Genomic DNA, 24,008 nt, shown 5'->3' on the forward strand with positions numbered 1-24,008 from the left:
CAAATTTGTACAAATAATAATTTCTAGATTTTATGCGGTAATAATGGACAAAGGTACCCTTTTTGTAACTTTTCAAGCAAACTGTAACCTGGAACATTCACATCTTGGATACTTATTATCTGATTAAGACCAGGTAATTATTATTAATTTTTATACCAGGTAAATTTTAAAGTAATTTACATTATTGTAGCTCTATTACTTAATTTGTGATTAATGTTGAACCTCAAGTATCTATACTTTTGATCTGAGAGTAGTGACCAATTTTTAGAACTATGAAGCAGTGTTACCGTTTCAGGCTTTTCATATTAGGTTTAAGCCTATATTTAATTTTAGTAAATTACAATGAAAACTATTTCAGAACATAACTTATGAACCATCATGAATATGGTCGTAGTCTCAGGTACGGGGATGTTAACAAATGCATACATGGAAGTAGATGTCAATTTCCACAACCCCAAAAGTTATGGAAGCAACTAAATGTACATAAGCAATATTTTTACAAACTAAGCTTATATATGAAAAGAAAACTGGCAATATTGAGCTAAAACATAGATAATACCATTGTATACCTCTATATTTAATAAATTCAGATATTGATCGACTGGTACAAAACAAGATCACTTCAATTTTTTTTGTTTAGTGACAGTAAAACATATCAAAACAGGAAAAGGAAAAACAGAAGAAAGAATTGGCAGTGGTATCCATTTTGTTTTTCTATAGTTCTGGTTTTATTTTTCCTTCTGAAAGACATATGGCTGCCTTAGATCCCTTGCCAAGTAATCATGTTAGATGAGAAAGGCGATTACTGTAGTGTTGAGGCAGAACATGACAATTTGGCAGGATTATGTCAAGTATAGTAACTGTACCATGTTCTTATGATTAATTACTGGTCACCTCAACACTTAGTACTGCTCTGCATAATTACAACCTGAGTGACAGTAAGTCGTTGCCACTTTTACAGAACATACCAGTCTTGTAGCATCCAGTTTAAAAACTTTCATGTGCTAAAGTCTATATATTTTGTTATTAATGGAGAAATGATACTGTCATCAAAATTCGCTGGTGTATGAGATTCACATCCACTAATACCCCACCGGCCCAGGCATCTCTCCTTCTCAGGATTGCTTTCCACATTACTTCAAGAAGGTGCCTACGTAAGCCAACAGAGAGCTCCTACAGTATCAGGCCATTGATTGGGCAATGCTGTAACACCTTTCTTCTACTTTCTTGGTTTTTAGTACCCCCTCTACATAAGCAGAGGCAGTATTCTAAGTTTGTCTGTCAGAGACCATTATGCGAACAATGGTGTTCTATGAGAGTTAGCCTATGGCATTCTCTAGTCTCCTTCTTTTGTTTCCCACCGTCTGCAGAAGAGGAACGTGATTGGCGTTATCATACTTCGCATCCTAATAGGAACATTTCGAGCTTTCAAACATACCCATCTTAAACAAGTACACTTGAAAGTTGCCATGACCGGTGAGGAACTGGGTCGGGTAGAAATTTACTTCCCCATGTTGTCGCTCCACCCCATTGGGTCATTACTTAGAGCATCCACCCATATAGGAGCACTGAGTGCGTGACTGACATAAGAAGCCACTGCTTACTCGCCACAGGTTCACAGATATTGCTCATTAGTTGGCTCGAAGACGCAAGTCAGCATATCAGCCCATCTGCAGGTTCCCTCGCTGCTCACCATGAAAGAGCCCAAAACCAGCGCCACCACCCCAATTATGGAGCAGCCTACCCAAAAGCCGTGTTGACGGTAAGTAAGGCCACCACCCAGGTCGACAAGCCTCAGCTTTAACAGCTGCTTGAGGAGTTTTAATGCTATGTCGAGCATACAGAGAGATCTGTAAGCCGATGACCAAAGTCTATATTGGATAAAGCCATGGCCATAGAGTGTCTCATATTGCACAGGTGCTTGATGCAAATATCATGACTTAAGCAGCAGTCTACACCGGGATAACCAACTCTACCCTGAAACTTCAAATATCACCTTATTATATATTGACTTGAACAAATTAAACTTATTCCAGACCTCAAATGCCAAAGGCAACAAAATGCACTTCAGCAGTTACTTTCCCAGTTCTACCCCCATAAGAATGAACCATAACCCTCTTGCCAGAATTAGATCCTTCATATCACTAAACTGAAAGCCGATTTGATATCCAGGCTCACATTTCTTTTTTGAGACTGGGTATGTAAAGAAACTAACACAAGTTGCCATTGTGGACCTCTCAGCAGCTTACAATACAGTATGGAGAAAGGGCCTTCTAGTGAAACTTTGACTCAATTCCTTGACCCCTTGTTTTACAGCCTATAAGCCATATGTTGAGTGACTAAGTCAAGGTTTATCCAGTACATCAGCAAAGTCGTTTTAGAGAGCTTCATGCAGTTTGGTTGTTGCTCCTATTCTTTTTACTGTTTAAACTGCTAAAATTTCTTAAACACAGTTTAGCTGATTTTCACGGTCAAAAAGCTTCTGCACAAATCTGAAGGTAAAGGAAAAACTAAGATTAATATCTTACAATGGTTAGTAGGATAAATTTGGTGAGCATATACAACAGTTATGTGAATATCAGCTCTATCCCTAGTCTACTCTTTTGCTGAATATTCTATCCCCGTCTGGATAAAACAGGGTAACAGTCTTATATGGGTACTACCCCTTCAATAGCTCCATTGTTATTAATTGTATAATCCCTTTGTAAAGTGCAATTAGGCTTTAATGAAAAAATTTCATAAGATCATGTCAGTTCCTGTAAGGATAACACAACACCTGCAAAAACAAAATATTTTCCTGCATGATTTTCTGAACTAAAAATACAACATAAACCTAGCCCAATACAACACAAAGCAACTGGAAGATAAACATTTTGTCTCAGGCTTATTAGACCCATGCGGGAAAGAATTTGGTTGCCTGAGACATTAAAGAAACTGACTTGGACTTTCGATATTAATTCTTTACTTTCAGATCACAGTCTCAGCTAATATCAGATGAGTGCCCTGAGATTTAATCCTAGATATATTCTTATATGGGTTTTACTTACAACTGACTTTTAGGATTCCATTTACCATATAGATGTCTTTCCAATTGTGTATATAGATGACAAAACTTCTTTTAAGAAATTACAAAGCAGTGATTCACCCCAATAATCAATCATAACATCAACTAAAAGCCCTTCAATAATGTCTCCAAAATGACTTGGCAATCAAAACAATCAATGTCATGTTCAGCAGAAGATATTATAAGCAAATACTTAGCCAGAACAATCATTTTAGATACACGGAAAACTTTTCCTATTCTTGATGTTTAAAAAATATTACATACCCTTTTCTTTCCTGTGGATTGAACGTTTTGTGACAATTAAAAAGCTAAATATGCTGCTCTATCTCCATCCATTAATACCTGATGATAGTGCTCTAAAGTTACAATTTTTAGTACTTTCACACCATTCCCAATCTTTCTGCAATCTGAAAGTTGTATTATATGATTGTAATCTTTGAACTACACTCACCAGAAGACATCCAGTAAGATTGAATGTCAGAGTACTAGTGAAAGAGCAGACTGGAGAAAGCTTGGGAATAGTATGAAGGCACAACAATTTCAATCTTATATAACATATTCGTCACAAGAAACAACACAGTATTTCAAGATAGTGCCAATGCAATATGGTTGTTTGATTGAATTTTGGTCAGGATGGCGGAAATTAAAAATGTTTTTCCAGTTCTACCTGGAGCATATAAAAAGTCAAATCTACCGGATTGGTTGTTCACAGGTCAACAATTATATGACGATAATATTTTATGATATCATATATATATATATATATATCATATATATATATATAAGTACTTATCCCGGCGGAGCAAGTACTTTTTGTGATTCAATGTTTATTGAAAAAATTTAATTCGGCTATTGCCATTTATACAAATTTAATTCATGTAAATAAAAGTCGTTTGACTTTTGGTCTTCTTTAAATATTTGGTCTTCTGATCATATGTTAGTTTGGTTATTTAAACGCATATGTGACAGATACGGCCAAATACAAAATAATTGAATCGTAAAAAGTAAGGGCTCTGTGGTGTAATGGTAGCACATTGACCCGGCAAGTGAGAGATCCAGGTTCGTTTCCCGGCAGAACAAGTACTTTTTGTGATTTAATGTTTATAGAAAAAATTATATATATAAACAATAAAAGAAAAAGACTTCACATAAATCCTTTAATATTTCGACAATATAGTCGTAATATTAAAGGATTTATGTGAAGTCTTTTTCTTTTATTGTTTAAAGAAGCGCATTTATTTTCTGCATAATGGGTACATAATGAATATAACACTGTTTAGACAAATTATTCTTTTAATGATTAAGTAGTTAAAAATGTAAGAAACAGTTCATTGTAGCAAAATAACATTTAGCTAGAGACATTCAATAAACAATATGCACACTTATTTAACACAACAGAGACTCAACAGAACCATCTAGGGAAATGATAAAGGTACAAATATGTATAATGTATGAGTATTTTTGTTACAGTATAACTTAACCTATAGAAAACAATAGAGATTCTATTCTACAACAGTAAAGATCATCTGATACAAACAGCCTTCATTTATATAAAATTTTCAAAATCTAGATCCTACAAAAAATACATTTTATTAATATTGGAAAATTATATTAAACTCATATAAGTGATGTTTAACATTACTAATCACAAAAACGCAAGACAAAAATTTAGAAAATAAATAATTATTACCTGTTTTTGTAACTTAACAAAATATCCTTAAAATGACAAGACTAAAGGGCAAAATAAAGTTCACTATTTATTACTTTGAACATCGCTATCTGTGCTTCGCTATTTACTATCTAATTTAATTGAAATTATCAGTAGTTGAAAAACTGCAAGGTTATCATGGATGTGGTACATCACGATTGTAGCAATTCTGATGAAATAAAACAAATCTGTCGACAAAATTTGTACTAATTTAGTATATTTTCATATGTTATATTCAAAATTCATATTATATTCTAAACGGTTCAATAAAATTGAACTACTTACTGTTGTTTTATAAAACATCAATGAAGTACTTTTCTCTACAAAATTGATTAATAAACGTTTTCTCTTCATCTTTAACCTATTAAATTTTACAGTTAACAGTGTTTTAACCAGACAATCCTTATTGTTTTTCAGATAGGCTATCCAGAACTGCCAATCATATTTTATACAAACTAAACACAAAATATAAAACACCTTTCCAAATACAATATTAAGCAGACTGAAGTATAATACACAATTATTTCAACACAGATATTTCAATTTTTACAGGCTGCCATATGGTAATGTGTAAAAAAACATTTTGGGAGACGAGCCCCCACCGAGGGATGAGGGAGGTGCGAGGAGGACCCTTCGGAAATATTTTTAAAATGCTTTTAACATAATATACGAATTATAGAATAAGACCACTAAATAATATTATATCAATAATTCACAATTATTAGGAAATGTTTTTATTATTAACTTTATATTTGGATTGCACATTACGCAAAAACTATTCTAAATAAGTAGACACTAAAATTTATAAAAGAATATGGTTTTAATACTATCAACTGCAGAGACTATTGGGAAAAATAAGGAAGACTTTTGACAAGTATTTGTTACCAAAGTACAAAATCAAAAATAACTACAGTATATTGTTAACTTTAACTATTTGCTAATGAAATTAACCTCTTTGTAAAACAAGTGTAAAAATAAAATGTAGAATTGAAGAATAATTTTAAGTTGCCTTATCAGCTAGTAGATAATATTTAATATTTTTTAAATGGTAAAATTAGCCTTCAGTATAAAACTATAGCAACTTATAATTTACCAACATTATAATTATTTAGCTTATCGATCATCAGTTAAATTTTCAATATATTTAAGGATATTTTAATGTAATCACAATTATTATTTTCATCTCAAAGGACACACTTCTCACAAGTGGGAATCAAGGCAGTACTACAGCCAGGATATGATGGATAGTATCACTATACTTGTTTACGTCATATAAGTATAAAACTTATAATACTCTTGACAAAAATATAATTTGAAGCTATATTTGACACATGAGAACGGTTTATAATTTATTCTATTGTTAGTCTATTCCTTTCCTCATTAAGCAGACAAGAGTAAACACCCCTTCTACAGATGCAAACTAGGAAATTGTTCCTCAAGAACTCATGAAAAATACAGGTCTATTTTGTACATTTGTAATGTTAGCCTTCTTCTTTGTCTCATTACAGTCACAAGTAATTCATAATATATTAAACCATAAATAGTACAAACATTAGCCTTACAACATTTATGCAAATTGTCATTGTAAACAACTTGACGCTTTCAAAATGTGACAATGTCCATTCAAAATATAGACCATAGAACGGATAGCAAAACAGCTAATTTCAGTTTGGTTCTTTTGGTTTTGATTCAGTTACTTGGACCGGCACTATATCTTAGTTCCTCAGCATTCTACAACATATTTTAATATGTGTATAGGTGACGGTTTAGCTTTGGGAATCTAACATGACAACATTGTTGTAGAGTAACACTGTAACATAGTTACATACAAAAATACTTCTGTCTTAAATGTGATTTCAAAATAAAATTTCTGTTATGTAATGCATTTTTATTAAAAGTTTAAAAGAGAGCCATATTTTTACTAACCTCAAATCCATAAATTTTCCAGGGAAATTCAGTGATATAGCAACCCTAGAATTAGCTCATTTATATGTTTAATAATAATAGTACATTTCACTTACAGTCCCTTGCTCTGTGAAGTAGATCTAACCTGAACTCAAGCAAATGGTTTTGGTTTTCCAAAACTGTTTATCTCTAAAGCACAATATTAGCGAGAATTTGAAATTGTTGTTGGAAAATAATGTTGTAGCATATGCTTAAACAATAGTTCGTGTTCCTAATTTTTATAAAGTTTAATTTAACATAAACTGCCTATTTTAAAGTTAAAAAGTTATATCAAAAAATTCAATTTGGGATACAGATAAAATTAAAAAGTGTGCCAGTCCCCTAGTTTCTAGGCTTTATGCTCACTTTTGTATGAAAATTGTTTGATTTTTTACCATTTAAAAAAGGGCCTGGTCTTCCTCAATACTAGAACCTATTAGGCCTATAATAGTGTCACTTTATGTGCTAGTAAAAGGGTTATATGACAGACTTTACTTTATGACAACCCTTTTACTAAAAACTCCCAGTATTTCTTGACTTTAATACCTATTATTATAGTCTCCTTCAGTGTGCTCGCACTAATTTGGCCTGGCTTGTCAAAAAAGACAATAATGAAGAAAACGAAGTTTTTATTAAGTTAAGAATAGTCAATGGCAAATAATAAAAAAAAGTAAAGAATGTCTTATTTTACCAGGCGAAGTTAGGGCTAAGAAGCCCTCTCACACACCCCCAGGGGGGATTTTTGTGTTAATAATCCCTTTAACATAAAAATAGTCATTTCCTTAATGTAGAACTATATAAGAGTGGTATCACAGATGGATACAGACTGTTTGCTTATGACAAAGGGAGAACATCTAAGTCAGAAAACGGAAACATCATAGACAAACTGCTGTTAGACTTTTTCAGACAAATGCTGTGTTGTACTGTTTCACTATGTTTTCATCTTTATACTCAAGTAATAATATACTAAATTAATTATTCTTTTAATGTTTAAAACCATGTTTTGCTTTAGGTAGTATAATTATTTTGATTTATGGGTTTAGTTTGATTTTTATTTATATCATTGGGTTGTACTGAAACAATTTACAAATAGGTCTACTGTAAAATTATATTTTACAAAGCTCTAATACAATACTTTATACCTGCATAAATATTATTTTCATTTAATTAAATTTTCAATTGAAATTATTTGAATTATTGTACTTTGCTTTTTAATTAGCACAATAATAAGCACATTTAATTATGGCTTCCCATTAGTCTGGCTTCTCCAAAATCCATTCCAACCATCCAACACATCAGGCTATACTATCACATGTTAACTATACTACAGGACGTGACTGTAATAACAGTTTTCTACAATTAGACATGAAAGTTATGTTTTATACATGGGGTTTTCACCATCAGTCGTAAATATTTTATAAAGATTTATTTTCTGAAATGGATTTGTGCACAATAACAAACGTTGCATCTTGCAAAATTAATCAGCACACATTCAAGATTACAATAACAGATGTGTAGATTTCAATAACATTGAACACGTAAAATCTAATATTCAAATACACTTTGTTTGATTTATAGCGAGACTTAATTATAAAAACGAATACATTCCATATTAGACAAAATATGTTTATTGATGAGCCCTGCTGAAAGATATTTGTTGTATTCTCAATCTTCTCCCATCACTAATTTTTTTAATACAAACATGAAAACACCCTCTGTAATTAAGAGTTAGAGACCTTAAGTTTATTTATCTGAACTTGCACCTACACGTAAATATAATCCATTAAATTAAATTCGATAAAATTAAAATCTAGTACCATTACAAAAGTAAAGAGATAGCTTACACTTAGTACCTACTATAAAATAAATATTTCCAAAAATTACATTACAGTAACTAATATATAAATATACAGACAACACAATTGAGTACTTCAGTATGAACAGGTAATGTGAAAGTTCAATATCAAGTAGGAATAGAATAATGTTATTGATAACAAAAGTATTTGGTTGTCATCTTAAAATGATTTAAAATAACATTACATGTCCATAAACTGGGAGTGAAGTAGTTGTATAAACTATGAATAACTGTAATAACAAAAACTATACATATAGTGCCTTATAAATGAGACCCAACACAGATAACTTAACCCTACTATAAATAATTCCTAAATAAGGTTTATAAAATATGTATAATTTATAAAATATGTCATTATCACATCTTGCATGAAGTTTACAACCTTTGTCGGAATGATGTAGTGTTTATAAAAATAAATCTTAACTCATAATTTTATTTTCAAATTCCATTTGTGTATTTCCATGCTTTACTCCTGAAACAAATTTCAACAGTATTGATATATAGTCTTAAATATAGTATTTATAATACAGAATTTCATAATAAAATCAATAATTACAAATTTAAAATTATTAAGAGTATGCTATTGAAGCTTCTAGTTGTTATTGTCCCACAAATAAAATTTAATTAGGACTGAAACCAGTTAAAATTAGCATACTGAACTTCACGACAACCAAGATACTGTAAAAGGGTATTTTCAACCCTTAATTGTGATTCTAAGTATAAAAAGGCAAGAGTGGAGGCCAGGTATACATGTTGAGGAATCACACAACACATTCTTCCACACTACTGCTGTCCTGAGCAGCTCAAATTACTGTCAATTAATTACAGTGTGACATCAATCCTACCAATAAACTACAGCAGATGTTTTCATATGGGGGATTACAATAGCAAATGTATCTATGCCTGTTTACTTACATTTAGGGAGATGTTACCTGAGGAAGAGGTGATGTTTTCTCTCTCTTAGGAGAGAATTACATAAAATAAGAAGTGTGCAACTGAATTTTTTAAGTAAATTTTTTATACCAAATCGGCTTAAAGCAAATTCTGCTCATAGTACTACTTTTTATACAATCCTCAAAATTCCTACACAACTTCATCGAAGATGATCCCCAGAGCCTAAGAAAAAACCCCCCAGGTTCCTAAGTTTATATACACATACACATTACGTCCCAGACACATTATGTCCCATAAGTTTAGTCCCAGAACAGCTTAGTACAGCTCACCAACAACCGCCTGTGTAGTATGCTTCACTGCCGCGTGGATAGATATGGGGTCCATTACTCAACTACAATGGCGCGTTAAAACTCTAATACCATAAATGAGTTTTTACAGTAAATGCTTGAGTGTGAATTTCATGAGCAGTTAAAATATTAGGAAATTTATTGTTCCTATTTAATTGGTTATCATGATTTTAAGAGTGAGAGCAAAGTCTGTCTTGTAATCATACACTTCTTATTTTTAAATCTACAAAAGATACCTTTATGTAATCAGAAGCTACCAGGTAGATTGCAAGTACATTCTTCTTCTTATTATTACTTTGGTTGTATCTGGAGGCCCCTATTTTTGGAATTTTTCTTCCGGGATCCTAAAAACTCTACAATATTAAAAAGAACAGACTTTATTTGAGTTATTGTGAAAATTACATGGTATTATGACGATGGATTCTGGTTTTCTGCCTCCCAAAAGAAAGCGATGCCGACAAGGAGGCCAATCTATCCCTATCTACTACTTGTTATTACACAATATAAGGAGGTTTATATTAGGTTATCATAAATATATTACTAGTATTATTAAAGTTAAAGAAAACCTTTACAAGTGCTCACATGATCTGAGCTTGAAATTGGGTAGGCCTACTTTCTCGAGAAGTTTTTCTTTTTTTGCCATAAGTATAGGGAGGCACCACTGAAGCTCACACTGATAGCCAGGGGGCATTCCGGATTGATACTTTCCCAACTTCAGATTTTGTGGCAGAGCATCCAACTTTTCTGATGTCCGATCTTGTTGAATGATCATGGATCTGATGTTGGGAAAGTACCGATTGGAAATGCCCCTCGCCATCAGTGCAGGCTTTTGTGGTCCGCACTTTTGGCATAAAAAGAAAAACATCTCTCGAGATAGTACCTAAATACAAGCTCAGATGCTGTGAGTGATGGCAAATGTTAACTTTTTATATGTATAATATGTACGTATGTATTTATCTACTTATATAACCTTAATTGTAGGTAAGGACAGAGTGGCCTCTTTCTCATCAATATTCCTTCATTTTGGGAGGCAGAAAACAAGAACCTATTGTCATAATGACGTGTGATTTTTACAGTAAGTCACATACTTAAAGTCTGTTCTTTCTAATAATGTAGTCTGTTTAGGTCCCCGGTATGGAAACTCTCTCAAAATAGTGGCCTCCAGATAATATCAAAGTACCGTAGATTGTACTTACAAACGAAATTAGGAAGTTTTGATTAAATTGGTTTTGCTTGTTAATTAAACTTATATTTGTTTTTTTTTTAATTATTTACTACTTTGTAAAGTTTATCCACATTGGTAACAAGATTCACATTATTAATCTATTGCTATTGCTCTCCTGAACCAAACAATTGTTTTAATAAATTAAAATCACAAATAATTAATTTCAGAACATCCACTACTTTTCTTGCAAGATAGTAGAAAGTTATGGTTAGGTGAACTTAGGTGGAATTGTTTGCTTTGACAAGTTGCGTTCCTAGGTAGCAGTAATGGCCAGACACATTCGTGATCAGACCTCTAGAATTTGATAGGCTTTTTTAGTAGTAGGTTCTACCTCAAGGGAATGTTTTGTTTTTCAATGAAGGTCCTGCACCACATTAATGGCAGTAGGCTGATATGAACTTTTATCCTCAGAAGGTCTAAATTAACTGAGTTATGTATTACTGTTATATTATGTACCCTATCCAAAGATGATGCAACAGCTGACATCATCAGCAACCAATATGAGGTTAACCCATGGTTATACAAAGAACATGTGGTGCCCACAATAAATGTAGAATAAGGAAAGAAGGCTGCCATCAACACAATTGGATTATGATTATCGATTGATTCGAATCATCGATATTCATGACCATCCAAAACATTGAAAGCAAAATGTCGGAACAAATTATGTAATAGATATTACAAAAAATATGGTTTTTTCTAGTTTTCAATCTTAGAAATTAATTTACAAATTATAATATAATATATAATTACGACAAAACATAACATTTACTTACTTTATGTATTTTCAAGGATAAACATGACTGCTTGTAAAACAAAGAAGACACCTATGTCACTGTTCTTGCCGCCATTAGTCAATAACGAAACACATGATTTGAATTTTGAATTTATTTCCAAACACCATTTTACTTTGAACTAATTTTCAGTGAACTGAATTGGCGGGTAGATTTTAATAAGAGGCCTACACTCGTTATTCGATTTCTATTATCAAATGGTTCGATTGTTTTTATCCGAAGGATAATTCGATATTACAATTTATTTAACTTAGCATATGATTTCAACTTATTAATTATAGTAATTCTAGGTATTTATTTACAATACCGTGACCATGAAAAATGGACTTTTTTTTCATGGGTTGGGCATTTATAGCCAAGTATTATTATCACAGGTGCATATAAACTGGGGGGAAAGTATATCATTGTATTATATTGATGCCTTTCGGCCATTATTGCATTAAGAATGGAAAATAACCGACAAAATTTTGTCGAACAACACTTGGAGTGTTAAGGATCAGGGGCATCACGTGATCTGGGATTCGACTTTTGCAAGCTCGAGTTAATTTTTTTTTTTCTAAAAGAGCAAGCAGTGCGCAGCACTGCGCAGCGGGCAGGCATCGTTGACAGGATTAACGTCATCATTTCAGTAAAATTGCCAGAGGTACTGTCAAAAACAGAGTTTTCAGAGGATTTCAAAAAATCGTAACTCCTTTGATTTTCGTTGCCGACGAATTTTTTCTTCACTATTGTTTTCAGGAAAAATTGTAGTTTTCAGGGAAAAAAAATTAACATACCTTTCCATGGTCACGATTTTGTAAACTGATACCTAATTCTAATATAAACAATAAAGAAGAAGTAACTAATATTTTGAGACTGAAAATGGCGATGAATATGAGGAAAATATGTAAAATATTTCTCACAAGTGACGAGATTTGTTTAAGTAGCTTCAACATATGGGTTTGGCTCATGGTAACACATGGGGGAATTCTTTCCTCTAGTTCACAAAAGCGGTTACTTATTGATACCATGCTGGGCAAGTTATAAATATTGTAAGGATTCTTTGATATCTAAGTCTAGGCCATAGTTGGTTTTGTACTGTTACTGTAAAATGTATGTATTTAAAATTGTAATGTACGAGATTCTATTTGTTATGGTAATTTATTATAATTCTTATTGTGTACGATTTTTACATACATCGATGTTGGATATATTGAATTGTTCGATTGCTATTAATCGAATAACAAGTGCAGGCCGCTTATTAAAGTGTCTCCGAATTGGCTTTTAAAATTGTATTATAGTGAAACTATATTTTTATATGTAAAATAAATGTATTTGTTTCAGATTACATAAAATAACTAAACTTTAAACGACGTTTGAGCAGTGTAGTAGGCCTACTTACAAATTACTAAATTACTTTAGCCAATCTGAAATAGTATTTTTGCAGGTACTGATGCCGCAAAAGTATATTCATTCATAAAAAATTAATTGTTTGATTTCAACTAAAATAGTACACGATTTTTCATTATATTTACAATACCAAATTTAGAATGTTCGAAACAAGTCTTCTCAAGATCGTTTTTTGGATACGTTGTGTTCTTACTTTTCTTGCAGCGAAACACTATTTCATTTCCACCTTTAATTGTAGTGTTCATCTCATCAATAAAAAGCAGGACAATTCAGATTTAAAAGAAATGGTTACAGGGTCATTATCTTGTAACCATTTAGAACATTGCTGTGTTAATCAAAATATTTTGAGCCAATATCTGCATATTCATCGCCATGGTTATGTCGTTGCCACTAGCCTTCTCCTACATAAACGAAATAGCAGCTGGTAATGACATCACTAGTCTAAATAAAGAAAGCTGGCAATGATTATTTTGTCATTTCTATCCCTTGAAAGCTTATCCTATAATGTTTTGTTCAGGAGGACAATAGCAATAGAAAAATATCACTATACTCGTATTTTGTCACTCCAGCTGTTAATTTCACATTTATCTAATACCCTTAACTTTAAACAAAGCATTATCTTGGGATATTATAAGATTAAAGGCCGAGGCGGCAAATCACGAATTTGACATTATCAACGTATTCTGCTCACCCTCCCGAACAAAAAATATATATAGTACTAGGGGGTGCAAATGACAAATAACATGATTTTAGGAGGTATATTTATAAGTTGTTAAGTTTCTAATGTTTTAATGTTCAGTTTGTGTGCTGTGTCTGGATAATCTGTTTACTTGAATATTATCTGCGGACGGGACTGGTAGCAGCCTGATAGTGTATCTGTTATCTGAGTTCTCCGAGGCATGAGTCAGTGCTTCACAAAATATCGTGTTCAGTAGGTTGGATTGAGTGAGTGCGTTACAATTATGAATCAACCATCCACTAGTTCAACCAACCCTAGTGAATTGTGTGTGTCGGAGTGTTTAGTAGGGCACGTAAAGAGTTTACGTTTTAACAGAAACGAAATTATTTCCTTTTAAATTGAACATGGAATTTTTAATAATGAGTGTATTTGTTCGTCGTGCGGTCGCGTGTTGTTTTTAAACCGGGAGACTTTGATGTTTCATTGCTATAGGAAAATTAGAAAAAGTAGTAAAAAAAAAGTTTTAAATAATCCACTTTTTTGTTGCTGCTGCTCAGCTATATCCGCCAACACACTAATGGTAAGTGTTCTCTGTTAATATCCATCTCTATATTTATATTATAGTTTTTCATGATTTATTAATTAACCCTTTCCCCTCAAAGCGGTAATGTTAGAATGTCCACAGAGATCAGATGGGCAGCAGTGTTGGCCACCGCCATTTCCTCTAGCGCGCGCATTTATTTTTAGAGTTGCCATCCTCAGAGATCGGATGGTCAGCTGTGCTGTCCGTCGAGTAATCCTACTAGCGCTCGGATGGACAGCAGCGTTGACCACAAGTTATAAACTTTTTTTTATTCAGACGTATTTTTTTATAATACAACACATTAAGATCAATCAGCTGTTTCATTACAAAGCTTGGAAATTTATCATCTGGTCAATATTGCATTCTAGGCTTTCGTTTTAGCGTGCTTTTAACCACATTGTCACTAGTGAGTTAACCTACACACATTATTAGAACAGATTGTTTATTATTCTTAGTATTGTGCAATTTTATTAAATATTAGTGTAAATGAAGTATTGTAGATATCAATGTAAATATAACTGTAAATAAAAGTGTAAATTATATTAGCATTATTACCTGAATTTTGGGTTTTTAAAGTGATAACAATTAATGAATATAGGTTTGTTGACTGTAGTCCAGGCAATGTTAGGGACATTCTAAATGGTGAAGATAGTGACATTTCCCAACTAAATGGGAAACTTCATCTACCATATCCTCTTGAAGGTAGAAAAGTGAAGGATTGCGTCGTGTGTAGCAGCAGAGCACAAGGCGGCACCAGGAAAAGAGTAGCCTAAAGTTTTATTGCAAAACTTGTGAAAATGAGCCCGGTCTTCACATCAGTGTTTGTTTTGAAAAGTACCATTCATCTCAGATATTTCAACAACAAGATGACAACTAGCCTGCAGTTAAATTTGTATTCGGAACAATAATAAGCAGTTCAATTTTATTTTTTATCATGTTATAATTATTTACTGTCACATTATTAATACTCATTGTAACTCATGTTAGTTTATAGAAATATAACATTTCCATTGTAATACTTTTTGACTACATTATTATTTACCTTTGGACCTTTAAATCGATTTAACTTTTTAAAAGGCACAGTATCAATGACGCGCTGAAAATAAATCCGAGCTGGTGGGGACGCAACAATGACATGGCTGCTGTGTGCACACAGGCGCCATAGTGGACAGCACCGCTGCCCATCCGATCTGAGTGGACAGTACGTGCTAAAATAATATGTGCCTACGAGAAGCCATATTTGGTCAGCACTCCTGCCCATCCGAGCGGAAAGGGTTAAGTTTTTTCACTTTACATAATTGCCTTTGCATTACATTTCAATTTATATTACTGATCAGCCCCTCTAGAATTTGGTAATTTACTGATAGATACTATCTCAAGGGATGTTTTTCTTTCATTGACATCAGCGCCGAAAGTGACGAAGCTCGCGCTTATGGCCGGAGGCACTCCTCTCATTTCGATAACAATTTGTAATTAATTTGTAGCTTGAAATTAAGAAAAACATTGTTCATTTGGATCAAAATTCTGCTCATTTCAGTATTATTTTTCATTTACGTTTGCAAAGATGGCGACGCATCCAATGACGTCATCACTAGGTTGAATTATGGTCACAAAAGGTCACAAGACGCTTGACGTGGATGTACAACATGGAAATATTACTCTGCGTGTGAACAGTTGTTCATTTTTTATGTTCTAGAACTTCGTTATTTCTCATTTCCACCCCATCAAACCTTATATTTTTTTTGCTTTATAGTACGATTGCAATTAGTTAACCCTTTGCGTGCCACGGCGACGATACATCGTCGCCAAAAACCCTTGCGAAAAGTGCCACGGCGACGATGGATCGTCGCCGACTTACTGTGCGAAAAGTGCCAGGCGACGACGTCCGTCGTCGCCGTCTGTTATCGTAATTTTTAACGCTTTATTTTTCATGAATTCTTTTCACAACCAATATTGTTTTATTTGTTAACTATCCTGCAATAGATAAATAATAGTTCACATGGTACTTTATATTAGTGAAGTTAAAAAAAATCACAGAATAATAGAAGCAACAACAGCTGGCGGTGATCAACCGGGCGCGTAACATCGTTGGCGCGTAAACAACTCGCTACGTATAGTATGCGTAATATCTAAAATAATACGTTCGGTCACATGGTTGTGTTTACATCGTTTTGAGGTTAGGATCTCTAAAATGATTTTGTTAAATTGGTATCTCCCGTGCGTGCGTGCTTGCGTGCGCGTGCGTGTGCGTGATTGCGTGCGCGCGCGCTTGTGTGTGTGTGTGTGTGTGTGTGTACATATTTTTTGGGAAAATATGAAGAACATATATTAGATATACTTTAGAACCAAAGGATAAATGTAAGTAATGCATTAATAATTTTTGTTTTAGTGTTGTGTTACCGGTACTGAAAAATGATTTTTTCATTATGTACATAATTTCAAGCATTGTTATGTAACTATAGTAATTATGTAAAAAAGTTAACCATTATTTTTTTTCACATTAACAATGTTATAAAGAATATTTAAAAAATTCTTCCCATAGTAAAATTGTTTCTTATTAATTTGTCAAAAAAAATAAAAACTAAAAAATAAAAATTGCTTTATACATTTTTTGGTTTTGACATGCCAAAACTAATATTATTTTAAGTTATGTTGTTTCATTTGTTTTGTAACATTTTATTGTAATACAATTTTCTACAAACATTTTAATACCTGTTTCATAAAAATAGTATGAAAAATAAAAAAAATATATTGTTTTTCCGGAAGCCCGGTAATACTTCTTATTATTCCCTGGCATTTTTCGCATATGACTTGCAATATAGTTGCTAGTGCATTTCTTTTGTACTAAATTTTTTGCCTTGTGGCATTCAAAGGGTTAATAACGCAAAACTTGTATTTTTCCGCTCCGGCCATTAATATGATAATTACCTTATGTTGTGCTGTGAATCCTAATAGACTAGCCTAATCTCATCATTTAAATACAACTATTTTAGGTCACTCATGTGTCATTTTATGAAGTTAGAATGAGCTTAGAAACTGGCCTTTAAATTACAACTGTGCAAAAGATATTGTTTCCAATAACTTGATCAAGTATAGAAGAATGGATACTACCAGACAGATTTTTGCTTACCTGCAGACCACTGTTTTCTTCTAGGCCAATGTCATTACTTGATGCTTTTGATGATGTGTTAATCTCATCTTCATACTTTTGTACAAATTCTGGATCCATAGCTTTGATGTGACTCAAAAATTGCTCTTTGTCTGCTGGGCTCCAAGTCTCAGACCATTCCCTGAACAACTTGACTCGGCACTGAAATAAACTAGGTGGTTTTTCTTCCAGATTGGGTAATCCGTCAATTCCAGGTAAAAGACCGTTGACGTAACTCTTGCTGCCAAATTTCTGGGAAAGAATGGGCAGAAAATCACTTCTCTGCATTTCACTCCACTCATGAAACCACTGGACTAGATATCTGAGCTGCGCTTGTGTATTAGGTACATAACCGTTATTTGTGGAACCCATCACTTAAAAAATAGCAAACTAAAATAAAATTTGATAAGTTCAAAAAACATATACAGATTAAAAATTCCCTTTATATGTAAAAAAAATAATTTACCCCATACAACTCAAACACTAACCCGGTTTGTTTGTCTCAGCCTAAATTTCGATCTACCTAGGCAACTGGTGTTGACTATTTCTTAACTCTTTGTGGAATTAGAGGCGAGTGGCAGACGGGACGAGACGACAGCTCCTCAGCTGTGATGGTTTAAAAATTCAGAAAACATATCCAAAGAGGAAGCCAGTCCTTTCACGTCCACACTGAGTTTGAAAATAACGTTAACGTTTGTTAGTTTGTCGTACTTATATACTAACAAACATCCGACAATAAATAATAATCCATGTGTAAAAAATCTTAAAAAAATAGTATTGTAATGATAATTGACTTATTGAAGTGAAAACTTCTTTAGGCGCGTTGAGCGTTTTGTTAGAGGGTAAAATCCTCGGTTCGCGTCACCGACATGCTAATGATACTAACCTGCATGAAAAAGTCAGTCTCGCTGTGTTTTTGATTAACCGTAGACTTGGCCGCGGACTACTAACCTGCATGAAAAAGTCAGTCTCGCTGTGTTAAAACTGTCCCGGCGGAGTATGAAAACATACTGCGAAAATCAGTGACCTTTACGGCTTCCTCTCGCGATTTAAAAGTGAAGCCAATGTCGTACAATTCTGTAAGATGCGTCAAATTAAAGCTCTTAATATTGGCAATCTATTGGTTACATTTTTAAATATTTAAAAAATTTCGAAATAACTTTGATTATTGTTTACATTTTACATAGCGTTTACAATGACAAGAAAAAAGTAGTAAGCGAGGATTTTTTTTATTTTTTGGTCAGACAAAATTTGTCAGCGAGAAAGTTGTGTGAAAATAGATGAATATTTTTTTGTAATTTATCATTTTTTTATTGGAAGTTTAGTTTAGCCTGTAGTAGCGTATGAAGTGATGAGTGAACGTTTCTGCCAGAACTGTAGTTAGCGCATTGGCTCACTGATACCGTATTAACTCAATAAATTAGTTTATTGTGCAATAAAAATACCTTTACGAAAGAACCAAGTTAATTTAACTAATTTATTAGTTTTAAAAATATTGTGGGTTTAATTGTTATTGCAATTATATACTTTATCCGTAGCAATAACTGTATTATTTACAACGGTGTTCAACTCACTGTTGTTCACTCGGTGTTTACTCACTTGTATTCTATGTTTAACTAACTACGAGCAATTACAACATTTGTTATACAGATAAATGAATAATGAAAACAACAAATACATTTTTAAACATTTTTAATATTTGTACGAATATTTGTATTTAAAATTTAGCATTATTCATTTTAATTATGTTTTTAATATTTAACCTCTTCATCATGAAATGAGTATTATTACGGTATAAGATTTATCTTACTAGCATGGTAAAATAGATTTCTAGTTATTTGATAATATTTTTTCGTGGATTTTAAAATTGGAAAATTAAAAATGCGTCACATTTACAATTACAGATGTACTGCTACTATAACGTATTGTTAATTACTCTCAACTTAATAGTTCCGTTTTCACTTCTATCGGCAGTCCCACGACTGCTACTGTTTTTTATTGTAATATGGTCAGTATTAGTTATGAAATAAAATAAAATAATTCTATATACATTTCAAAATAAAATTATAAAACTAATCTGTGACAAATATTTAAGTGATATAAAAAAAACATAACACTAATAATATTTAATAATCAATGAATAGTATGCCAAGTAATGAACAGGAGTGATAATAAATTTGAATGTAATATTGTACATTATAATAAATAAAATAATAACAACTTCTAACTCCAAAAATATACTATATACAGTAGATACTAACAAACAGATTAATCCAGACCGGCCGCTTAATTTACTGCTAGAATTGTTGTCGTCACGTGCAATTAAAACTGAGTCTTAACATTAGTATTAGTCTTTAGCATTAATATGTACATATTCAAATTCATCTATATTTTATTATATTTATGTTAAAGCTTGTGCCGTATCTCGCAGATTGTAGATGTTGTTTGCCGAGTAGAAACCAATAAGAACCACTTTGTACTTGTCGTCCAAGTGTATAGGGTACTCGAAATGCAAATTCGATATAGAACCTTTACCGAAAAGTTTCAACACCGGCATCTCTACTTGAGAATTGTAGCTGCGTACTGCACTCATATGCTATGCTGTTGGAGAAAACACTTTTTTATACAGTTCCAACACTATGGTTGCACATTAACTCTTCCAGTTCTCAAGCTGATCAAGCTTTTTATTATTCTGCAAACATTAGCTTGTAAAAGTTGTTGAATTTGGTTTTATAACATTCTGTAAAAATAGTTAATCAATTTTGTTCTATTTTGCATTAATTTATTGCCATAAAATATAAACAGTTTTCTTTACAAAGAGCAATAATAATGAGAGAAAATGTGTGCTGATTCTAGAACCCGGTTATCTGACGATGGAATCGCTGAAATAAAAATTTGGAAAGTAACTCAAGATTACAAAGAATGGCGATCGTGTCACTCTGATATCACCATAAACATTTTGCATGTACTCGTACCTGTGTGCACTACTCGGGTTTAACAAGCGTAGCTCCACATGTAATGTTGGTGAAACAGTGACAGCAGCTAACCCGCCGAATCTAGGATCTGTGGAAATAGTTTAATAGTTTAAGTACACCACGTAATGATTAAACAAAAATAGTTTTGAGAGTCATGATGTATACCAACACACACACACACACACACACACACACACACACACACACACACACACACACACACACACACACACACACACACACACACCAAGAGACAGCAGTATTGTATCAGTTCTACCCTAGTGTGTCGCATGGTTACAAAATATTAGACAGATCGCAGTATCCTCACTGTGTCCCTGTTTCCAGGGCCACATTACCTGCAACAGATCAAACTAGCCGTCATGGTCATAGATCAAGGGAATACTGCGCTGTTAAACGATGGAGTGATCTGTTACGTGTATTTGAACCTGGAACTGGATCGCATAACAACGAGTGTAAACCAAAAGGTGGCCCAACTAACGGGACAGAGTCTGTTTGACGTACAGTTGCATGGACTTACACTTAAGTCTGAAAGAGACCTGTCGCATTCAGGTAAAAACCCGTATATTTTCTAAAAAAACTCAATTTCATTTCCTGTCACCTTGTAAACTAGGTGCATTTCGGCTAGTGTTCCTCTGTTGTAACTCGCGATGATTTCGTTAGTCAGTATGCTGTTTAATCATCTGGGCAAGTAAACTTAACACATGTCGAACGTGTCCAAATCGGAAGGCCCTTGCTTCGTCAGGACGTTTTAAAGTTTCTCTACTTTGTAGTTCTGATGAGGTGCCAGTTCCGATATCCGGATTTAAAGCAGCGGTCTAAAATAAAATAAAATTGTTTACAAGTGCCCAGAGTGTGTCTGTAGAAAGGAGATGTGTAAAAATAAATGTGTAGAGGTGACTGGAGATGATTGTACCAAATACTTGGGAATGTATTTAGATAAGGATTTGAATTAGAAAAACATATTTTAAACTTAAAATATAAACTGAATAGTGTGCTTCGAATGTTTTATTTATTACAAAATATGTGCTCTGATAAATTTATCTCGGTGGTAAATAGTAGATTACAATATGGAATTGAATGTTGGGGAGGGACATATATCACACAAATACTTAAATGCTTAAATGTACTCCAAAATCATTTTATAAGAATAATAATGAGAAGATCAAAAAGTTGAATTTGCTAGACCACTCTTTAGATTATTAAGTATCCTCCCAATTAGAAATCTTTATATTTACAAGGTACTAACAATCTTTTATGTGAGAAGTGTAATTCCAAGAGTAAGCATGATTATAGGAGGAAATTGAGTAATGCAGATGAGTTTAATGTGCCCCGACCTTCAAATACACACTTCACAAAGACTTATAGTTTCTTGGCTCCAAAAATATACAAAGGATATCCATCATAAATAAAGTCTAAAAGAACACTTTTCTCATTCACAAGGAACATGGTTGCTTAGACTTGACGATGTTGACAGCATGTTGCTTACTGTTCAAACATAATTTCATTTTTTTTAATAAGTAAAATGTTTACTTTATGAGTTGTGCTTTGAATAAAATAAAAATGAGTCAGCATTCAGTGATGTTTTGTTTGTAAATGGGTGGATTTATATATAACCAATTGTTATTCTATATTTACTGTTAATAAAAATATATATGATTTTTAAATTTTTTTGAATCTGTGTGTTCATTTATTAACGAAAAAAATTAAAGTTTGAAATGTTAATAGTAATTCTTAAAATATCTAGTTATTATTTATAGTTTTATCAATTGTAAATTAATAAATATTTTATTATTGTTAATTGGGTAGTTTTGTTGCTAAATATTATTTTGTTACTAGAAGTATTATTTATAATTTATCATAATATTAGTTAGACAATTCATATACCGCATTTTTTCTTGGTGCAGTATATTGGTGATGTTTAAGAATTGCATAATGTACTTAGCACTTAATTACTAAAAAACACGCAAAGTATCCAATTAGTCGCTGGAATGAAACAACTCTGTCAAGGATAAGTGATTCCAACGAACAGAGCAAAGAAGCGATAACGTTAACACGGAAGAATGGCGTCCGATGTACTGGACTCGTCTCCGCAGAGGATACTAAGGGTCCTGAGGGTTCGCTTATTTGTACTTTGAGCAATGATAAGATATGTTGGGTGAAGGTTAACGGCGTTGCATTGATGTATGATAGAACAATAGTTCTGTTATACATCGATGCGGTGTTGTCAGATTTCCGAACGGCGGTGTTGCCATTCAGTGCTGTATGTCATGAGCATTTCCCTGAATGTTTATCAGGCAATCATACTAAAGTAATTATGTTTGTTTAAAATAATTATCTGCCACAAAGTTATATTTTTGTTTGAAGTCTATTGTAGTTAAGTTGAGAGATAACTGATTAACTATTAAATTTTGGTCTTGATTTTACCGCCAACTAAATTTACTACTTGACTCAGCCTTGGAGAGTGTATTTCCTGTTTATTCTGTCTTTCTTTAGGAATAACAATATTTTCTAATACATATTAAATGTTTGTAAATATGAAATATTTGTATGAAGATATTTTAAAATGTTTGTAAATATGAAATATTTGTATGAAGATATTTTAAAATGTTTGTAAATATAATTATGTTTATGAATTCTAGTTAAATAAAGAAATTAAAGATAAATCATTTATAAATCTTGAGAAAGGCACCGGACCCAAAAGGGAACCCTGGAGAACTCTAGAAAGTACAGGAAATGCTGGGAGACTGATCCATTGTACGTGACCACTTAGTGACGACTATTCGCATAACTTCCGAACCATCGCAGTATAGATCCATCCACACCCAAAATATTAAGTTTGGCTAGTAGATATTCATGGCCCATTCTATCAAAAACCTTCGATATATCTAAATATATACTAACAGTCTGATAGCTTATACTGAAGGCTAAGATAATATCGTCCCGATAAATGGGCAGGTTTGGTGTAGCTGATCAAACTCTATAGAAACCATGCTGAGCCGTTGATATTTGGTTACTTATAACAACATAACCTAATGAGAACCAACGATACAAACACATGCCAACCTTGATTGGACTGATATTGTTCTATAAATTGTTGTGCCAGATCTATGTCATTACTTGAAAATTGGTGTAACGTAAATTGTCTCCGGGCAGTGATGAAAGATACCCAAATACAAAAACCATTTTAGATATACAGTCAAGCGTGGAACGGGAAAGTATCTACAGTACTTCAACATGGAAGGTTGTATGGAGAGGAAAAATGTTTTCTACTTCATTGCAAGAAACCGACAATTCGAAAGAACTAGTGGCCAACCCATCTTCATAGGCTTTTTACAGGTGGCCAAAAAACTGAACTAATATTTTAGCAAATATACAATCTACA

At 32.8% G+C, this 24,008-nt stretch overlaps 1 protein-coding gene across 1 annotated transcript; it reads right to left on the reverse strand.

Moving 5' to 3' along the window:
• Window positions 1-4,339: 4,339 nt before the first annotated feature.
• On the reverse strand, window positions 4,340-18,224 carry LOC124371150 (uncharacterized protein C14orf119). Its single transcript, XM_046829466.1, has 2 exons — window positions 17,613-18,224; window positions 4,340-9,043 (listed from the first exon to the last, which is right to left on the reverse strand). Exons 1-2 carry the CDS (start codon window positions 18,000-18,002, stop codon window positions 9,038-9,040), a joined length of 396 nt encoding a protein of 131 aa, XP_046685422.1. The 5' UTR covers window positions 18,003-18,224; the 3' UTR covers window positions 4,340-9,037.
• Window positions 18,225-24,008: the final 5,784 nt, after the last annotated feature.

This window comes from Homalodisca vitripennis, chromosome 1 (genome assembly GCF_021130785.1).
Source record: "Homalodisca vitripennis isolate AUS2020 chromosome 1, UT_GWSS_2.1, whole genome shotgun sequence".
Classification (NCBI taxonomy): domain Eukaryota; kingdom Metazoa; phylum Arthropoda; class Insecta; order Hemiptera; family Cicadellidae; genus Homalodisca; species Homalodisca vitripennis.